Raw genomic sequence first — 21,326 nt, forward strand, 5'->3', positions numbered from 1 at the left:
TTTAGTAATCATTTATTTTGTTTCTCTTGTGTGTGATGGCAATTCCAAGGTGAAATCAAATTTATAACTTTCCCTCAAAGAGCTTCCCTGATGGCTTACATGGTAAAGAATCCTCCTGTAATGCAGGAGACCTGGGTTCAATCCCTGGGTCAGGAAGATCCCCTGGAGAAGAGAATGGCAACCCACTCTACTATTCTTGCTTGGAGAATCCCATGGATAGAGAAGCCTGTTGGGTTAAAGTCCATCGGGTTTCAAAGAGTCAGACAGGACTGAGCAACTTTCACTCAAAGTGCTTATACTCTGGGACTACCCTGGTGATCCAGTGGATAAGACTCCATGCTCCCCATACAGGAGGGCCCAGGTTCAATTTCTGGTCAAGGAACTAGATCCCACATGCCACAACTAAGAGTTTTCATAACACAAGGAAAATATCCTGCATGCTGCAACAAAGACCTGAAGAGCCAAATAAATAAATACTTTTTTTTAAGAGCTTATTCTCTTTTTAAAACAAGAGTGGAGTGAAATTTTGCGTATAGTTAACCAAAAAGCAATTTGAAACTTAGTACATGCTATCAAAGAGGTACAAACAAATCTAAATTTATTTCTAACTGGACAAGTCAGACGACTTCATGGAAGCATGGCATTTACCATGGATTTGGAGGTAGAGTTTGGGATGGAATGGTTCTGGCAAAGTATCCTTTGGGAGCAAAGGGAGTTAAAGAGTCTAGGATGTTTTTGGCTGGGGACTAAAACCCTGGAAACCAGCTTCGGTGGTGTCGTTGAATTAACCAGGCTTAATTCCTATCACATGCTATTACAGTTTAATAAATTCCTGCAGTTAATGAAAGTGTTGTTTTTTTTTTTTTTCTCCCTGCCTCCTGCAGTGTGCTGCTCTGGTTGGTGAAGACCAGCCTCTTTGCCCAGATCTTCCTGAACTTGACCTTTCTGAACTAGACGTGAACGACTTGGATACAGACAGCTTTCTGGGTGGACTCAAGTGGTGCAGTGACCAATCAGAAATAATATCTAATCAGTACAACAATGAGCCTTCAAACATATTTGAGGTAAGGACAGCCCTTCGGGAAAACTAATTTCTCATTGAACTTGGTTTAGGCCATGCTAACATGATTATTGGCCCGAAAGCATAATGGGTTCTTGCTTTGCTGTCACCAAAAGACTTTTTAATCATCGTTAGGTACTTCCTATTTTGTGGAAAAACAATATTTGGAAAACTAATGGCTTTTTTTTTTTTTTTTTGAGAATTAAGGCCCTGAGGACCCATAACAGAGTGTATCAAACTCTGTTGAAATATTAAGAGATTGTGAAAGAATGAATGACAAAGAAGAGTAAATGACTAAACCTGTTTTTTTCCTGTCTATTTCCCACAGAAAACAGTACCTAATTTGAAATGTAAAAGAATGCATTTCCATTTAACCAAAGGGTTAGGTCTACCTTTACTTATTTTACAAAGTAGGTTTATAAAATAGTAGACAGGGTTTTTGTTTTTTTTTTTTTACTATTATATTTTGATCATAACTCTGATTTCTTTATATTATGGAAACTTCTACACCCAACTACTCTGGTATTTACTTATAATTTAGTCAAAATTAATTTACCTTTCAGTAGTGAAAATTACCTCCCAGACTCTAGACTCTTTATTATAAGCCTACCCTATAATAAAGAATGTTAATCTGCACCTATTAAAGTGTTACTTTGAGAAAAGAAGTTCTTTCTCACAAGATCAGTGCTCATTTACTTGAAAATGAATGATCACTTATGGAGAGAAATGAAGTGGTCACTCTAGCAAGTAAAATGAGTTAGGATTGTCGAATCAACTAGTTTTCAGTGTCGCCACCTCTGGCGCCACCATTCTCATGCAATATTTTCTACCTACCATGAGCCAGGATTCATACTAAGTGCTATAAAATTATTTTTTATCTACCAGCAGAGACACTTCTTACACTTCAATATTGTTTGGTTGAAATCTCGAGTCATTAAGAAAACCAATTTTACAATATTTATTGAGTTTTTCCAGCACCCAGCACATAAAAGGCACTGAATAAATGTTTATTGAGTCATTAAGAAAACCCATTTTACAATATTTACTGAGTTTTTCCAGCACACAGAAGGTGTTGAATAAGTGTTTCATGAGTAGTGAGTGACGGATGAATATGGTAGATTCAGCACAGTAATAGTAATAACAAAGTGGCCAACATCTTGGAACACTTTTGCTTTACATATGTCATCACGCTCGTCCCTCAAAACAACCTGTTATTGTTTAGGTACTATTCTTGTGATTCTCATTTTACATATGCTGACAGTGAGTTTAACAGAGGCTAAGTGATTTTCCCCAAATCACACCATTGACACAGACGTGGGATTTGAACCCCAGGTGTATCTGACTTCAAAGTCTATTATCATTGATTAAAAATAGAATAACTGAATTTGGGTGACAGCCATCCTTTACAAAGACATATCAAGCTGCTTCTTTGCTCAATATATTTAAAAATAGAACAGAATCTTTGCTTTCAGTGTTGGTTGACATGGAAGCAGGTATATAGCTGGTGCGCTGAGGTGGCTGTAGATTCTGTCAGCGGCTAAGATTTTATAATACGTCTGGAGCATTAAGTGGGTCTTAGAAGAGTGCTTAAGGTAATGGAGTTAAGGCTGGGGAGGAGGAATCAGGTGGAGGAAACACTGAGGGTTTGTGGTTAGTTATACTTTCCCAGGCTTCTCAGCCGGGTCTCGGAAAGTTCATGTGAGGACTTGGCTGGTTCGAACTGGTAAATTGAACATTCCTCATTCAGTACACTTGTCAGGTTACAGGCCCATTTTAAGTCATGCTGCATTAAATAAACAGTACTTTTAAAAATGTTCATCTCCATAGACCTCTTATCTAAAAATCGGCTATTTCATATTGGGTGAATGCCATGCATTTTGCAGAGGATGGTTAGGGAATAACTAAAACGGTGTGTGTGTGTGTGTGTGTGTGTGTGTGTGTGTGTTGGAGGGGGTGGTGGCATGGTAGTTGGTGCCTCCCTGGTGGGCTGGTTGCAAATACAACCTTTTCTGTGACCTGTGTCCCTGAATTTCATTTTGTGACACCTGGATGAGGTACTTCCCATTAACATTTTCAGAGGACTTGGTTTGGCAACTAGTTAGATATCTATGGATGCTGTATCTACATGCTGCTGTTGCTAAGTCACTTTAGTCGTGTCCGACTCTGTGTGACCCCATAGACGGCAGCCCACTAGGCTCCCCCGTCCCTGGGATTCTCCAGGCAAGAATACTGGAGTGGGTTGCCATTTCCTTCTCCAAGGCATGAAAGTGAAAAGTGAAAGTGAAGTCGCTCAGTCATGTCTGACTCTTTGCGACCCCATGGACTGCAGCCTACCAGGCTACTCTGTCCATGGGATTTTCCAGACAAGAGTACTGGAGTGGGGTGCCATTGCCTTCTCCAAGACACCCCTTTTGTTTTCCTATGTAACTTTCTACCACTGACAGAATTGTTTTCAACACTCAACACAAGGTTTATTCATTTAACCTGTTATTAGGTCATTTTAAACCAGTGGTTCTCAACCAAAGGCAATTTTGTCTACCTGGGGACATTTAGTATTATCTGGAGGGATATTTAATTGTCAGGACTGGGGGCAGGGGGATGCTGCTGCCAATTAGCAGATAGAAACCAGAGATGTTGTTTAACATTCTACAAGGCACAGGATGACTCCCTACAACAAAGAATCATTTGACCGCAAATGACCACAGTGCTGAGGTGGAGAAACCCTGTATTTAAAAAAAAAAATAGTTACTCGCAATTTTTAGAAAACTCTAAAGATGAATTGGTCAGATTTCTGAGAGAGAAAATAAAGTTAAGATACAGGATACAAAGACTTAGAAGCCATATAAAATTATTGAGATGCAGGGCCTCAGGAGTGATATGTCAGAAATTCTCTTAGTGGCAGACAGCAAAAACTGTGACTGTATATATAAGTGACTGTATATATAAGTCCCCATAACATTTTCTCTGATGTCACAAAACCCATTCTTCTTTGTGGATTAGAGGGTAATAAGGCCATGTGTGGCAGCACCGTTACACCCAGCAGCATTCTCAGCATTTGTATAGAGAAAAAATGCCTCTACTCTTTACCTTCTAGTGTTAAACTCGGACATCTTTTGTATAACGGAAAAAGAAAAGTGTGTTTTGAGCATAAGTGGAATTCTAAAACTGTGTTGTCCCCTGTGAAGAAGCTCTGTAGGCAACAGAATAAATAACCCTTGAACAGCTACAGCTTTGCACGTTGCTTCTCCCAAAGCTGCGTCACCCCAGGTATTCCCAGCGCCTGTGACTTTAAGCCTGTCACAGCGGACTTTCACCGGTGCTCGCTCACTCTCCTCCTGTTCTCAAAATCCTGCCTCATCACATTTGTGAAGGCCTTGTGCTTGAGCAAGCCCAACAGTCATGGTCTCTGCCACCTCTGATCTGCCAATAACAAGCATTATCCACCTCGGATTCCCAGAATAAAATAAGGCACTGAGTCGTTCAACACTTTTCCCTGACTCAAATAGCACATTGATGACACTGCTGGAAACTGGCCACAGGGCTTCTGAATTCTCATCAAAGCAGGAAGAAAGAGGGTATTTAAGAGTTACATTTAGTACTGCAGAATATTTAAATGTTGGGAATAAATAGAAATTTCTTCCTTTGACCTTTTCCATACATTTGAGTCTAAGGTTAATATTTATGTAACGTAAGAAGAAGAAAATAAAAAAATGAAATTGAATGTCCTGATTTGGGAAACAGTGAGTTTCTGAACGGGAGCAGGGTGAGCATACACGCAATTGTACATGCTGGTTGAGTAACTGGGCACACAAACAGCGATCTCTGCTTGCACAACCTGTGTTTGGATGTGTAAATGCAGGTGACCAGGTATGATTCAAAAGCCATTCAGCGAAACAGGGCACAAGGCCTATAGGTGCAGCGCCCAGTGAATCTGATCCATGTGTCAGGAAAACAGGATGCCGTCCCTGGATCGACTGGTAGCAAGATTAATGTTTCAGAATATTGCAACACAACTTCCTTCTCTCTGTTGCTTTGTGCATTGTTCGAAGAAGGAGAATAAAGGAGTACTTTTACAGCATGGCAGTGTGTAAAGATGGGTCACGTAGCGTAGGTTAAATAACACATTGGCTCTTCTGGGACTTTGTGGGCCACCTTGTCTCTGCTTTAATTTTTTTTTAAATCAAAGTATAGTTGATTTATGATGTTATGTTTATTTATTCATAATTTTTGGCCACACCCTGGTAGGTAGGGTAGGATCCCAGTTCCCTGACTAGGGATCAAACCCATACCTCCTGCATTAGAAGGCAGAGCCTTAACCACTAGACCACCAGGGAAGTTCCATCACTGCTTTTTTTCCATCACTGCTTTATTTTAACCTCTGCTTTAATGCTTCTGTGATTCCACTGAATGGGCATCTTTCATTCATTGACTTGTTACTTCTGAATGCAGCTACTTGGGCTTCTTTAAAACATCGAGAGTGAGAATGTAACTGTCTCTAGGTCATTACTCATAATATGTTCTGAAGTCTGCCTTTGCTAATGTGGAGAGAAGGGCTCTCAGCTGTGGCCTGCATTCACGTTGGCTAATTGCCGGAACTCGCAGGAAGGTCTGATACTGTGAACTTTTGTAAAAGAAAAAAAGATGGTTTCCAGTTTTATTGTCTGTAAGGTGTCCTGTTTTATGCTTTCAAGGGAATGGTGGATGAAAGCTTTCAAAAATATTCGATCATTCTGGTGGAAATATAGATGAATTTACACTTTTTCCTTTAACTTGGTTGTCTAATTTTTTCAACAATGGGCATATATTATATACCTATGAAAAGTTAAAAAAAATCTTGGCTATTCAAAAAGCTGCTGAGTATTTGGGGAACAGAGAACCAGCTTGTCTTGTTCACTGAAGTTCTTCTAGGTGATTTCTTAGAAAACAGGAGAAAGTATGTACTCAGTAAATAATTGCAACCTTATGAATGGGTTGACTGTCATATGTTTATTGATGGTATGAACTGCCTTAGGTAATGTGAAAACTACATATAAAGCACCTCTAGTTTGGGAGGGTAAATGGTGAAATGATAAACGATTAGAACAGAATGAAAAAGACTGTGCATACAAACATACATATACATGTATGTGTTCATATATATCAGCAACTGGAGGACAACGTGAGGCAGCATATATTCATGCATATGCACACATGTACATTTATATGCATGGGGTTATATACTACATATATATTAGCTTTTGGCAAATATTGCAAGACTATGTGTTTGCATATGTACTTGTGTGTGTGTGTGTATTCTAGCATATAGTGAGGGAATCAGCAAGAATAATGTCACCAAGGCTGATGAGAGAATAAGAGTGAAGGGTTTTCATGGACAGGTTATGAAAGTGAAGATCTTGGTTTACTCAAGTGAATTATGTATTAATGGGAACACAGGAATAAGAGGAGTAAGTCTGGATTTAGGGTGGGTACAAAATTATGCCAGGTCATGAGAACCCAGTTGCAAATGTTTAGTTTCCACAATAGCAATTAGGGTGCTACTGAAGATTTTTAGCAGGAGAGCAATGTGATGGAGACGGTATTTAAAGACGATCATTCTGATCATTGTGAGAGTGATGGAGAAGCCAAAAGTAAAGGCGTCTGACAGCAGGCTCTGCTGCATTCCAAACCCCATGCGATGCAGGTGCGGAGAAGGGACAAGGTGACAGCAGAGGGGATGGTGTCCAGGGAACAAAACCTGAAGCACCTCACAGGAAAATTCCATCAGTACTGACAAATATGAGTTAGGTTAGAGAGGGAGCTGGCAAAGCATGCCAAGGAAAATATTCCAAAGAGAATCAGAACTTCATGAGTATCTACGTGGTTCAGTGTCTGCTCACCTTTAGGAACTGAAGTACTTTCTCGGACTGTGAGTCATTTTACACAGGGGCTCCCATCTCCCTGCTGCCTCAGGGGCAGAACATATTTAACCCAATCCACACATTTACATGGTGTCTGCTTTTTCTCACTTGTCTCCTTGGAGGAAATTCTGTAGCCTTCCATGGTAATGAATTCCTGCTTCTGACTGTGCCTGTGGTCAGGCAGACTTTTCTATGAATGGCAAACCTCTTAGAATTTTAACAAAACAAACAGAGGGAAAAAATGTGTGTCCAAACCACCTCCCCTTAATTTAATCATCAGGAGAATAAATTCTCCTTTGTTATGTTGAGAGAACTAATTCATTTACAATAATCACTTCTTGAAGATTTCTGGAATTTCCAATTTGCTATCAATAAATGTTTGTCATTTAAATTCAATTTATGGCCTGCAACCAGATTTTTGCCGCACTTGGTAATGACACTTACGGAGAACATAGACTTCAAGTAAGAAAATAATAGCCCTTTAAGTGGGGAGATAATTGGCTGTAACATAAGAACATTGAAGAATGTTGAAACTCATGGAGACTTATGGAGTATTTTAAAAATTTATGTTGTACTTATCTTTGCATTTGTAGTCTACCACAAAATTCCAAATTCTGGGTATAAATCAGTTAGATGTTCATCTTGGAGAGTCACAAATCAGGAAGCAACAATCTGACCCAGCCTGTGTACAGCTTTATTTTCAACTTCTACTGTCAGCTTATCTGACAGGGAGACTGAATAGGTTTCTTGTGTGTGTTCCTCTACACACCTCCGTTAAAGACTGTTTTAGACTTCTTGCCTGGATAACATCTGCCTTATCTTGGGAACATCTGGTTTATCACCCTGTTTCCTCGCTGCCATTATGCTGACCACTGGAAAATTATGGCTCAGGAGCTTTGATCCACGGGGGTATGTCTGTTGCCATCTACCCGTACTAATAAATAAGTCACAGGATGCCGGTTACATGACATCTGTGACCATCATCACTAACTTTCCTGGTGGTTGCTTTTGTTACTGTGCATGTGTGCTAAGTTGCTTCAGTCGTGTCTGACTCTTTGCAACCCCATGGACTGTAGCCTACTAGGCTTATCTGTCCATGGGATTCTCCAGGCAAGAATAATGGAGTGGGCTGCCATGCCCTCTTCCAGGGGATCTTCCCAACCCAGGGACTGAACCCATGTTTCCTGCATTGGCAGGTAGGTTCTTTACCACTTTGGTCAGTGTAAGTTTTGATTACAAAAGATGAGGTCTGCTGCTGTTTTCCACAGAAGTAAATTCAGTTCTTCAGTTCAGTTCAGTTCAGTCACTCAGTCATGTCCAACTCCTTGTGACCCCATGAACTGCAGCACGCCAGGCCTCCCTGTCCATCACATACTCCCGGACTCACGTCCATCGAGTCGGTGATGCCATCCAGCCATCTCATCCTCTGTCGTCCCCTTCCCCTCCTGCCCCCAATCCCTCCCAACATCAGAGTCTTTTCCAATGAGTCCACTCTTTGAATGAGGTGGCCTAAGTACTGGAGTTTCAGCTTTAGCACCATTTGCAATTTGGAAAGTGAGAATCCATATGTGTTATTGGTCACGATGATAGAAAGTGGTTCTGTTGTTTATTCTTTAGGCTGTGTCCACCTCTTTGTGACCCCTTGGACTGTAGCCCACCAGTCTCCTGTCCATGCAATTTCACAAATAATAATACTGGAGTGGGTTACCATTTCCTTCTCCAAGGTATCTTCCTGACCCAAGGATCGAACCCATGACTCCTGCATTGACAGGAGGGTTCTTTACTGCTGAGCCACTGAGGAAGCCCAGAAGGTACTAGTTTGTGCTTTTTGAGGTAGAGACCAACTACTTCAATACTCTGGGTACTCCAAGAAGTAGGTATGGGCATTGTATGGGCATATCCTAGGTTTTTCCTACCTCCTGAACTTGCCAGTGGGTCATTGAACTGAACATTACTCTGCCTGGATATCTTTGGAGCCAGAAAAGTGGAGACCCATGTCCACAAGGAGGAAAACTTGGAGAGCATTCAGGAAAAAGTGGCTCGTTGCCTCTTAGATTTACTTCAGAGATATTAGTCGAGGTTAAAGTAATTAAGATGCAGGATACTGCAGTGGACAAACTATTTGTATAGCAACCGTGTGTGCTTGCACAGTATGCTTATACAGAGTGTCTGTTTGTCCTCGTCCCCCATCTATACGCAATGTGGTGGAACCACAGCCCAGCAGATGGCTCACCTCTGAATGAGATCAACACACAAAGCAGATAAAAAAGGAACATTAAAGACCAACAGCCAAATTTTCTTCCACTGTTCTCCACCCTGACTTCACATTTTTAACAAGGTTCATCTGTCCCGATAATTATGTGCCTAGTCTTTTAGAAACGAACACTTTTATTGTGGGTCTTATAAAAGGAATTGCCTATAGTGTAAAACAGTTTTGTAAGGATCATTTTTTTCTTCTTCTTCTTTAAACTCTCAGGTTACTTTCAAGATTGTGTGCTCTTGAGGTATACTTTGAAAGCAAAGCAGGATACTGTGTTTTACTGTAACCTGCCAAAGATGCAGAATTACAAGCAGGTAGAATGAGAGCAAGGAAAAGGGGAGAGAGGTACACAAGGAAATACACACTCTTGCTCTGAGCAAGGGCAACTTTTTACTATGATAAATGATTTCTCATCCATTATGCCATTTGTCCCAAAATGATGATAGGAGATACTTTTGTACTTGTTCTGTTCCAAAATAATAGAATAATTCACATAGTTTCCAATTCTAAACACTGATGCTGCGTAGACCTGCCCATCCCCATTACTAGTGCAAGTTATTCATTCAAGGTTTGCAGCCGGATAGATTAATGAATTACCAGATCTTGCGTAAAATGACTTGGCCTGACTTTTAAACTAGGTTTTTATTTTGTTTGTTTGTTTTTTACCTTTTTGGGGGCCAGTCTTGTGATTGGTGTTAATGGGCTCTAGAGATCAAGCCCCCAAAAACATTATTTTTTTTTTAAGAAGGAGCTTTGTTAACTATTTCCCCCACTTCTTCATTCTCTCCCAAACTTCTCAGAAGCAGTTAGTTCAAGTAGGTAAAAGCAGGCTGGTCAGGTTGGGAGAAGGGAGACTTAGTGGCCAAATTCTTGATGGGTGATCCCCTGCTCTGTGTCACATCAGCATGATTTATCGGATCCTTGACTACGGCACAGAGTTTAGAGTTTTAGAGTGAGTTCCTTGGTGTTTTTCACACAATATGCAGGGCTGGAGCTCTGAACTTTGAAGGAAAGCCTCAGAGCTATTTGCAAAGTGCTGGTGCTTAGTGAATACTAAATTACATTTAGGAAATAGTCTATTGCTACCAGTTATACTTCATTTTTATTCTTGACACAGACACCTAAATCAGAGAACAGTAACATTTCAGAGATTATGGAAGCAGTTTGGGTATGTTCCAACACTATAATAGGATCAGAATTTTAAGGCCTTTTGTATTATTACCAATAGTCACTTAGTTTCTACTGCAGTGTACTTTGTAGGGAATTACAGCTTTTACTAAAAAGATTAAAGTGCTATTATGCAAATGATTGCAGTATGTTATTATGTTTACAAATTAACATCCATGGCTCAACACACAAATTAACTAACTATTCTATCTATGTTATTAAGGATTTAATAAAGTAACTGGTAATAAAAATGGGGAGCTTGGAACACTTAACAGGAAATAATTCTGATTTAACATAGAACTCAAGCCTTATGTTTAAGGTTCTAGGTGATCTGGTGGTAAAATAAAGTTGAGCAAAGCACAAAGAACTGGGACTGTGAGAGCCACAAAACTGCTTGTCTGAGATGCTAATGACCAGGAACTAAATAACTTCAGGCTACAATGTATGGTGGGCAGCATATCAATAAATCTAAGCAAAGCACACACACTGTCTTCTATTAATAAATAGTTCATTGAAATGATAATCGCCCTCCATTGCATGTTTGATATGTTCCATACACACAGAGAATACTCACATTATTCTAAAATGGAGCTCAGAGCAAATTTTACTGTGGCAAATGGGATTTAGCTGCAGAATATCACTGTGTGATAAAAGAGGAGAAGGCTAGGTTCAGACTAAGATGACTTTACAAACAGGCTGCAAATTGCTATTCCTGGCTGTTCATAAGAGATCATAAAAGCAAGGAGATAAGAACCGCCAAGGTCTCTGAGAAATGAATGTATGTGATTATGTTATCTTGTGGGTTGGATTTACTAGACAGACCAACAACACCTTCACTTCAGTCCAACAGGAAAAGTAGAAAGAGATGTAGATTTTGAATAGCAAACTTTGTTAGAATGGGCAAGTTCCAAAACCCTAGAATTAAAATCTTTAGAAAGAAATCCAAGATTCCGGTCGGTGACTCCATTTCTCGATCTCAAAATGAAAACTAAGAGTGTTGCTCTTAACCAAATAAACAGAAAGGGGGGAGAATAATTGCTAGAAAATCCTGGAGCAACATGATTAATACATCAAATATTTTTGGTTTATTTTTCTTAATAGTCAAATACAGATGTTGAAGACTTTTATGCTAAACAATAACCTTTTTAGGTCTACCTAAAAACAAATAATTAAATGAAATAATAAATAGACTATTAACGTTTTAGATCTACCTACAGAGAGCCACTACCTACAGAGAGTTGGGCTTCTTGGCAGGAATATCTGGGTGTACTTAAAGAAATGTAGGAGCAGGGAAGCAACTGCAAACTTGGTCAAGGTTTGTGCCCTTGCATACAATACAAGCAATTTATTTTGTTCCGAATAGCACCTCTGTCGTTGGGAAACTACTTATGCAAATTTGTGATATCTAGCTTTAGCAAGGCGCCTGGTTCCCTCATTTCCTTCCACATTTGGATAAATTGTGTTGTTCTTCACTCTTCCAAATTTGTCCTTGTGGAAGCGAACACTTGCAAATTGGTTGAAGCTTGCTAAGAGAAAGAAAGAGGGGGAGAGAAAGGAGGAAACGATTCAACCAAAAACAGTGGCTGTGACAGCTTATGATTTGATGGTTTGTGGCCTTGTGCTGTTCCCAGGCACCTGATCACGAATGTGGTACAACTCCTGTGATGCAGGCGTTCTGGAACTCTTGCCAGCACTCACTTGACACAACCAAGTTTTAAAGTACTGACTGTAATTTTACACAGCATAGTGGAACTATGTGCCTGTGTGTGTGTGTGTGTGTGTGTGTGTGCGCATACATACACATTCACATTCTTTTTTTTTTCAAGGGGAAAAAAAAGGGATACTTGCCATAGCAGGGTGGTAAAATAATTAGTCCAGTAGACAAATGTCTTGGCCTGTGTTTAAACAGAGCTTTAAGGACACAGTGTTCTCACCAGTCACATATCTAAATACAAACCAGTGTCAGCTGCCATGCAGACCAAAATGTAATAGCCTGCTCTCACATAGGTCATCGTCAATCCATTTTGGTCGGAGTCACACTTCACATCTGTTTCTGCGTGCTGCAGCCCCTTAAGGCGGCGACGGGCTCCATAAGAGCACAAACAACCTAACTATAAATTGCCGCTGCTGGAGTTACTTTGAATAAGTGTATACTGTTTCATATTTATAATGGTGAGGCTTCATAATATGCACAGTGAATATATAACACCGATCAGTTCAACAAGCATGAAATTGTATGTTGTCAACTTGTCACATAAATAGAGTCATATTCTGGCTTGCGATAATGTTGAACTAACAGTTTTTCCCCCAGAATTGTCGAGAGGGTCACAAAAAAAGTGGGGAGGTAGCATTTCCTTTGGGTAGATAAACAGTCAGGGCTATTGTAAAGCTGATATTACAGTTGATGGGTTCCTTTTCTCCCCTCTCTTCAAAGTGCTTGCTTTTCTTGGGTGAATGCTAATTGGCTAATCTGGTGTGTTTCTTCTGTCATCCAATGGTATCATTTTCAGCCAGTGCTAGAAGGCTTTTTTTGGGGTTGTGTATGTGTGAGTAGCTTTTTTTGTTCTCCTTTAAAACTTTTTTTTTTCTATTCTTGTAGCACAAATCAGTGCTAATTGTCATGAAATTTTCTAACCATCTTTTGGCAAGCTCTCGCATTCACTTCACTCTAGTTAACTCTTAATTCATTACCAGAGTCCTGGGTCATAGAGAAGGCTGGACATTTCAATCAGACTTTCCCATGATGGAGAATTTAGAGAGATGCAGCAAGGAAATGATTTAAGCAAATGTGCAACTTACTGAAAAGAGAAGGAGACAAATGAAAGGTACTCACCAGTCTCTGGGGTGCAATCACAGAGATCAGTTTCCAAGGTGGCTGATATTTAGGCACCAGGCATGAGTAGAAACCGATGTCAAGTACTCCTTCACTTTTGAGAAATTCTTAGATGTGTTCAGTGCTCCTCATCTTCCTTCAAATGGCCTGGAGACAGAAGGTGTTGCCGGCTGTTTCTACCTTCATGTGAGTTTTCCCAGTTAGGTTACTAAGTTTAAAACCTCAGGACAGTGCTTTAGAATGCATGTTATTACCAAGGGGTGTGCCTAACACTGGCTGCCCTTGTGGCTCAGATGGTAAAGAATCTGCCTGCAATGCAGGAGACATGAGTTTGATGAAGGGAAGATCTCCTGGAGGAGGAAATGGAAACCCACTCTGGTATTCTTGCCTAGAAAATTCCACATGACAGGCTACAGTCCATGAGGTCGCAAAGAATCAGATACAACACACACACACACACACACACACACACACACACACACAGGCCTAGCACTGATCTTTTCATTCCATGTTACTTGTGGTATAGATGATCACATTTTCTCATGGAAGAAACCACTTGCCAGCCAAAACTTCTGGTCTCCAACTTGTATTTTCATATTTCTTCATGCATCTGGACTTAAACAGTTTCTTTACACTGATTTATTTATTCCTTCTTTAAAAAATTATTGTGAACCATCAGCGTGCTGATGCCCTTGCCACTTTCTGGAGGTACTGTGACTACATGTAGACAAAGTTTGTGGTGCCATGAAGCTCATGGTGAGTGATGCAGGCAGGGCTTTAAAATCAAGTGAGATAAGCTCTAGGATGAAGGCAATGGCACCCCACTCCAGTACTCTTGCCTGGAAAATCCCATGGACGGAGGAGCCTGGTGGGCTGCAGTCCATGGGGTTGCTAAGAGTCAGCACGGCTGAGCAGCTTCACTTTCACTTTTCACTTTCATGCATTGGAGAAGGAAATGGCAATCCACTCCAGTGTTATTGCTTGGAGAATCCCAGGGACGGGGGAGCCTGGTGGGCTACTGTCTATGAGGTCGCACAGAGTTGGACACGACTGAAGTGACTTAGCAGCAGCAGCAGCAGCAAGCTCTAGGATAGAGAAAGCAAAGCAGAGACTTTGGCCTCTTGCCTGTTATCCTGGTCATTGCTCACAGATCATTTCTGCCCTTTGCTGGGTTGGTACACTTATCATCTTCAAAAAGGCCCTCACCTTAAGGTAGAATTTTGCTGGAGAGAGTTTCTCCTAGGTAATGGGACCTTCTGCGCCAAACCAGAAACCCAGGCATAGAGTCCATCAAATTCAGGGCAGTGGGACAGAATATTTGAAAGTGGGGAACCTGGGATTTATGGTGTCCTACACATATAGTATTGAGAAGAATAGTGGTTTGCTCATTGGAAATGACTGAGAGAAGATGGGGGTAGCCAACCTAAGGGCAGAGGGCAAGGCTGTCAGCAGAAAGTTCTCTAACTAGTGTGCCAGGCTGCTGTGAGTGTAACACTGAACCCCTGGCAATGTATGTGGGGCTCTTTTGGATGAAAACCATTTTGTACCATTTTAGGCCTGTTGACCTTTCTCTAAGAGAATGATATTTCAGTCCAGCTGAAAGGCCTGACACACTTTTTGCCCATATGTGACGTCCTGAATAGGTGGCTTTTCTGTGTCTTGGAATCTTCTTTTCATTGTCTCATGGAGGGTCCTGACTGCTTCCATGAGTGAGGCAGGATCAGGACAAAGGCTCCCCAGCCCTTTCCTCTGCTCTCTGGAGGTACCAGGCACTACATCATTCCTGGGCCTGAGTCCATTAGATCTGTTTCACTTCCCTGTAATTCCCCAGCTTAAATTCTTCTCCCCAGTCCTTTCTGAGAAGTTTGTTTCTGCTTTTACATGGTGCTTACATAGGGAAAAAAAGTCCCTCTATTACAGGAACGCCCTTGGTTTTTCCACGGACTCTTGGCCTCAGGACACTAGCCTCTCCTAGTGCCATCTCATTTGTTCAGAGGTGAAGTTGGAGCTTCTGTATTCCAGACATAGTTCTCCCGGGTGTTCAGGGATCCTCGCCAATGCAGATCCTGTCCAGAAATGTTCTCATGTTAGGATCCTCTTGTGTCGTGCCAGCACATGCTTAGCGGGGACACCCTGCTCTCCTCTGAGCCGCTGATGTCAGTTGCCTTTTCTTTTAGGCAGTGCTGCAAGCTGGGAAGGCTGGTCCCACTGAAGAAGAGTCTGGGCAAGTGCCTGAGCATTTGAATGCAGTGATGCTGCATGGGATGAGTGACTTCTGAGTGACTTCCTTCCCCCTCTGGTCCCCAATGCTGGGATGCTGAGACCAGTAGATTTGAGTTACATTAGGTCACGATGCCACTTTCTAGCTCCTTTAATCCTATCACCGGGCAATCCCAACAATGTGGCTGCCCCTGTCCTAAAAGGATTTGTGTCAGTTTCTCCTGGGACAAATATGGGTCTGGTCTGCTTTGCAATATTTGTTCCAACTGCAAATTTTGACAAAGACATTCTGTCCACACAGAGCCAAAGAATTTTCTGTGTTTAGATGCGTTTGGAGGTAACTGAATGTTGCCTGGTCTTGGCAGATAACTGAGTCCGGCAGTCCACGTAGCATGATCCATGGCCTGTTTAATTTGTCTTTGAATGGCAAATGTGTTTCTTCTCTGAGTCAGCAAAAAGCATGATACCCTCCAACAGTACTGTGTGACCTCTCTGCTGCTTTTGTGATATGGAAAAACAAAACATCGATCCTACTTTTTTTCCTTTAGTTGCTGGTTCATTTTTATTTCTAGTGACATGTTTCATAGCTGAAAGAGAAGATGTATGTTCCATAGATGGGATGTATTTTTACTTAATCACAGTGGTTATTTTTATAATTCATATTAGGAGACCTCATTTCTCTGGCCATTATTAACTTAGTATTATTAATTGTCTGAAACATAGCTGAGAAACACACCATTTGTATAGATGTCTCTGAGAAGCCAAACCACGTGCGAAAAAAAATCCTACCCTCAAACTCAATGCATTTTATTCCCAGATAAGCTTCTCCAACTCTCACTTACCACTTGCTTCCTTTTGTTTCAATTGCAATTTAAACAAATCTAGTTATCTGTGTTCTGAGCACATGGGAGATTAGAAGAAATGATTTAGAAAGTTAATGAGCTTGTAGAGGCAAGGAGTGGGAAGTAAGACCTGACCAAAACAGATGAGACTAAAAACTACAAAAAGTAGACAATTACTGAAAATATGACTATCTGGGGCAATTTCAGTTGAGGAAAAATGCCCTGTATTTCTCAGGGCTATATTTCTAAATAGCTCCCTATGGTCATTTTATAGTATGACACAATGCTACAAAAATCAATTCTCGTAATTTTTAAGATGAGGAAAATATGTAAATGAAGTGCTTTAATAAAAAATTAGGTGCTTAAGCCATTTAACTTCTTGATTCATCTGTGCAAGTTCCAATGTAGATTAATGCCTGATCATGAGAGATAAATGAGGCATATATGCAAACACACACACATATTTTTATATATAAAAGATTTTCATGGGGTCTAGATATCATCCTGTCTTTCCCAAATAGCAACACCTAATATGAGAATATTCTGTGTAATGATAGTTTAATGTTGAACTTCATTATATATTTTGTCGGATCACTTTCTCCCTTCAAAAACGCAACTGGTGAAATTTCCTCCAATAAAAAAGATTTTCTTTTTTCTTGTCAGTAGTAAAATCTTTAGCTCTGAGGCCATTGGTTAAGAAAAATACAGCTCAGCAGTTGTTGTTTTTGTTTAGCCACTAGGTTTCGTGTCCAAGTCTAGTGACCCCATGGACTGTAGCCCACCAGGCTCCTATCTCTGTGGGTTATCCTTAAATAAGCGATTTCCCTACGTTACCTTAGAATGAAATTACTTATACTCTTCCTCTTTGGTGCTTTTCTATGCAGTCTCCAAATATAAATTGCTACCCAACAATGCATAATTTATTGAGAACATACTTAAGTATTACCAGCACTGTGAATAATTTCCTCCTTGTTTCTCATTTTGTTTGCAGATCCTTTGGGTAGTCATTCCCTTCTCCAGGGAATCTTCCTGACCCAAGAATCAAACTTGGGTCTTCTGCATTGCAGGCAGATTCTTTACCATCTGAACCACCAGGGAAGCCCTATAAATAAATCACCAGCTGTAGAGCTTGTTAGACACTCACTAAATTGTGCTGCTTGGTTTCGGGTAAAGGATTTCAGATAATTTGAAGGACTGAGTTTCATAAGTCTTATCTCTGTCTCAAAACCCAAGGAATGCTATGACTGGGTCTTCTTTATCTGAACTTTCTGGCCCAGGTCTGTCAATTTTCACCTAAGGGGAGAGAATGGACAGTTTGGGTTTCTCTATGTGGACCCTGAGCTTTGGTTAGGTCATGACCCCTCATTAATATTCCAACTTTGGCAATTTCAAAGAATGCCATCCACCCCGACTACTGTCAGCAGCCCAGCTCCCCTGGCACTTCTCACACTTCTCCTTTGTAAGAAGGCATTTGTGCCTCTCTTCATGTCCCTTTCAGGAGTCATTCTTCCCTTGTTCAATTTTTCCCTTTCTCTTTATGGCTGTCATAATAGCCCCTGATACAGTCAGGCAGCGGTGACCCTGTCCATCACTCACCGGCAAGCTATTCTTGAACCAGCGGATGGTCCCTGAGTGACCAGATTAATTGTGCTGGTGGTGGGCCTTTCCCCCCGACCTTTCATCCAGGAGCATAAAAGCCAATCCCAGGCTGTGTGTGAGCTGGCTGCCCTGCCATTGCAGTGTCCTCCACAGAGCTGAGCAGGGGAAAAAGAGAAAATCAATGCAAATGAAGTTCAGGAACACGGACAGGAAAAGCTGTGCGGTTGGGGGCTCTCAGAAATTCAAGCTGTCCTCCTTTGCGTGTCACTGCAAATAAGTCTTAAAAAGTGAGAGTCCAAAGGAACTTTTCTGTAGACACAGTGTCCATAAACTGTATTATAACCATGTGCTGTGGTAAAGGCTGTAGTTGCTTGGGTCTGTGTTCAGTCGGAGCCTTTACCAGGGAAAGGATAAACTGCTAAGTCTGTAAATTTAAGGTCTCGATGGCCCCTCATAGGCAAAAAATGAGTATTATTGTCACATGTGTGAAAGAGCACCTTTTCCTTTTGTGAAGGTCTCTGCATTGTAGCTACAGGGGTCTATGCTTCTGGCAGTGTCCCTCATGCTCCATTATAAACCACACAAGGACTTCCGTCATACTCATTAAATGGCTGCCTTAAGTTGGTGTCTTGTCATCTTCTCAGTGCCCAGCACAAAGCCATGCATATTTGGAATGCTACTTCTGATGTCTGTTGCTGCTGCTGCTTAAGTTGCGTCAGCCGTGTCCGACACTGCGACCCCATAGACGGCAGCCCACCAGGCTCCCCCGTCCCTGGGATTCTCCAGGCAAGAACTGGAGTTGGTTGCCATTTCCTTCTCCAATGCATGAATGTGAAAAGTGAAAGTGAAGTCGCTCAGTTGTGTCCGACTCTTAGAGACACCATGGACTGCAGCCCACCAGGCTCCTCCGTCCATGGGATTTTCCAGGCAAGAGTACTGGAGTGGGTTGCCAGTGCCTTCTCTGCTGATGTCTGTTAATGGATGGATTTCCAGTGGTTCTATCAAATTCAGGGAGAGGAAAAGAGAGAGTCAGGAAGAGAGAGAGAGAGAGAATAAAGTAACCTACCCAGCCATTCAGACCAATCACGCTAAAAATAAAGACATCTCAAAGATCTGAGAGCATGCTCTCCAAGAGACGGTTTGTAAACAGAGCCAGCCGTGACAGCAGTACATGTGCACCTGCCAGAGTGGCAGTGAACCTACTTCTCGTTCACTGAAACCTGCTCCTTAGATGAAGGTAGATGCGTGGTTATAACAGCAGTTGTGAGACACATGCTAAGCTGTTGTGTGTTGGCACATAAAGACACTGTTATCTGTCTGCAATGGATATTGAGTATTCACTCTGTCTCCTATGCTGCTGCTTAAGTCGCGTCAGCCGTGCCCGACTCTGCGACCCCTTAGACGGCAGCCCACCAGGCTCCCCCGTCCCTGGGATTCTCCAGGCAAGAACACTGGAGTGGGTTGCCATTTCCTTCTCCAATGCATGAAAGTGAAAAGTGAAAGTGAAGTCACTCAGTTGTGTCCAACGTTTATCGACCCCATAGACTGAAGCCCACCAGGCTCCTCCGTCCACGGGATTTTCCAGGCAAGAGTACTGGAGTGGGGTGCCATTGCCTTCTCCATCTGTCTCCTATAGGAGATCTCACACTCAGTGAAGAGTTAAAAAATTGGTACCTTTATGGGACTTCAGAGCATTGGGAGTAATTCTGCCCATGTCCCAGGGACCACCTGTTCCCAACTACTGTGTCCATAGATCTTAGCCCATTTCGCTTCTCTCAGTGGATCTAGACTTCATACCTTTTGCAACTATTTTGGCTTTTTGTTGTAGTTTCCTTGTCAGAAATTGCGATGAAAAAATTTATTTCATATGAAAAAAATGATTGCCTAATCGCACAAGTTTATAATACCATAGCTATACGGCAGTTACCCAATTTCATGGAAGAATCAAGCACAGAGGTTAGAATGAAGTGGTGGGATGGCTAATCTTCTGAGGTGTTCAGGATTTTCAGAAGCTGTGAACATTTTGGCCTTGCTTTGGTTTATAGGCTGGAAACCTGTGTGCAAAAATAGCCAAGTGAAAGAATCTCCTTAACCTGAATTTCTTGCCAGTTTCCGTAGAGCCGTTGAATTCTTGGTCATCTTTGCTATTTTAGCAGAGACCTTAGTGAGCTGTCTTCACGTATTAGGGAACAGTTTAACCCAGCGCATGTGAGGACCTGGGCTGACTCATAGAGGTGTGTGTGCTGTTAGTCGTGTTCGACTCTCTGACATCCCATAGATTGTAGTCCGCCAGGCTCCTCTGTCCATGGAATTTTCCAGGCAAGAATACCGAAGTGGCTTTCCATTTCTCCCTCCAGAGGATCTTCCTGACCCAGGGATCAAACCTGCATCTCTTGGGTCTCCTGCATTAGCAGGTGGGTTCTGTGCCAACTGAGCTATCGGGAAAGCCCAATAAGTTAAAATTTAGTATGCCATTACATAGGAAACTCAGATTCAGGAATTTATTTCACTCCTTCTTAAAATGACACATCTGTTGACCATGTAAAGAGCATCCACTGTGTGCAAGGCACTAATTTAGGTACTCAAAAGGCAAAAGTGTATCATGTCCATAATACTTACGACAGAAGAGTTGGTTGTCTAGTGAAAAGATACTTAAATTATCAGATATTGGGATGAATTTTGTGACAAAATTAGAGATGAAGTACCATGAAGACACCACGAGAGAGGTAAAAATGTCTGCTGAAAGATTGAAAAGGGAGGAAAGTTTGTAGGTGTTGGTAGGTTATTTATTTGAGAAGCTTCATTACATCAGGGGTTAAACATACTCTTATTTGCTTATTAAATGTAGTAAACTGCATATCTTACCTCTTAGGAAGAAAACGGAATGACCAAGAAAAAGGACGCACATAGTAGGCTCTTAATAACATTTAAAAAATGAATCCACCTTCTAACAAGGCCTTTCTACGTCATCCTTGGCAGTCCAGTAGCTCATTAGATTATCACAAAAGCAGCAGAGCTAAATAAGAAGTCCTCTGTCAGTCACCCTTGGTGGTATCTCGAGAGCAAATGTGACAAATAGAATCAGAAATGACTTAAATAGTCAGCCACCACAAGCCAAATTTTAAAAAAGCCCCGAAAAGACCAAAAATGGAAACATATTACAGTTATCTACATTCACAGTACAGAACAAGTTTGGTCGTATTTAAGATAATTCTCTAGTGCCTGCTATTTTTAGCCCAAGGGTAAGCTCCTTTAAGAGTCTTTTGGCATTGCATCCCTTTAACCTGGCCTAACAAACTAAGCCAATAAGCTGTCTGATTTTCCTCGTCCATCCAGGAAGAAGAGAGATAGCTAAAACAAACCATTTTCTGGGAAAATGTTCAGCCTATCTTGTATTAAGAGGTTTTTTTTTTCATATAGATTTTTAAAACATCCCAATATTAAGTGT

General features: G+C 41.3%; 1 protein-coding gene across 18 annotated transcripts in view; it reads left to right on the top strand.

The window, feature by feature from the left end:
* The window catches only part of PPARGC1A (PPARG coactivator 1 alpha), a 716,069-nt gene that overhangs the window by 614,402 nt on the left and 80,341 nt on the right, over positions 1-21,326 (top strand). For all 18 annotated transcript variants that reach the window (XM_086406254.1, XM_086406256.1, XM_086406261.1 and 15 more), the window contains one exon: positions 885-1,064. In XM_086406254.1, the coding sequence (XP_086262380.1) occupies positions 885-1,064 (180 nt within the window). The remainder of the gene's footprint in view (positions 1-884; positions 1,065-21,326) is intronic.

The sequence above is a fragment of the Bos grunniens genome, chromosome 6 (assembly GCF_055505025.1).
Source record: "Bos grunniens cultivar Pamir isolate PY7600 chromosome 6, Bosgru_T2T1.0, whole genome shotgun sequence".
Classification (NCBI taxonomy): Eukaryota; Metazoa; Chordata; class Mammalia; order Artiodactyla; family Bovidae; genus Bos; species Bos grunniens.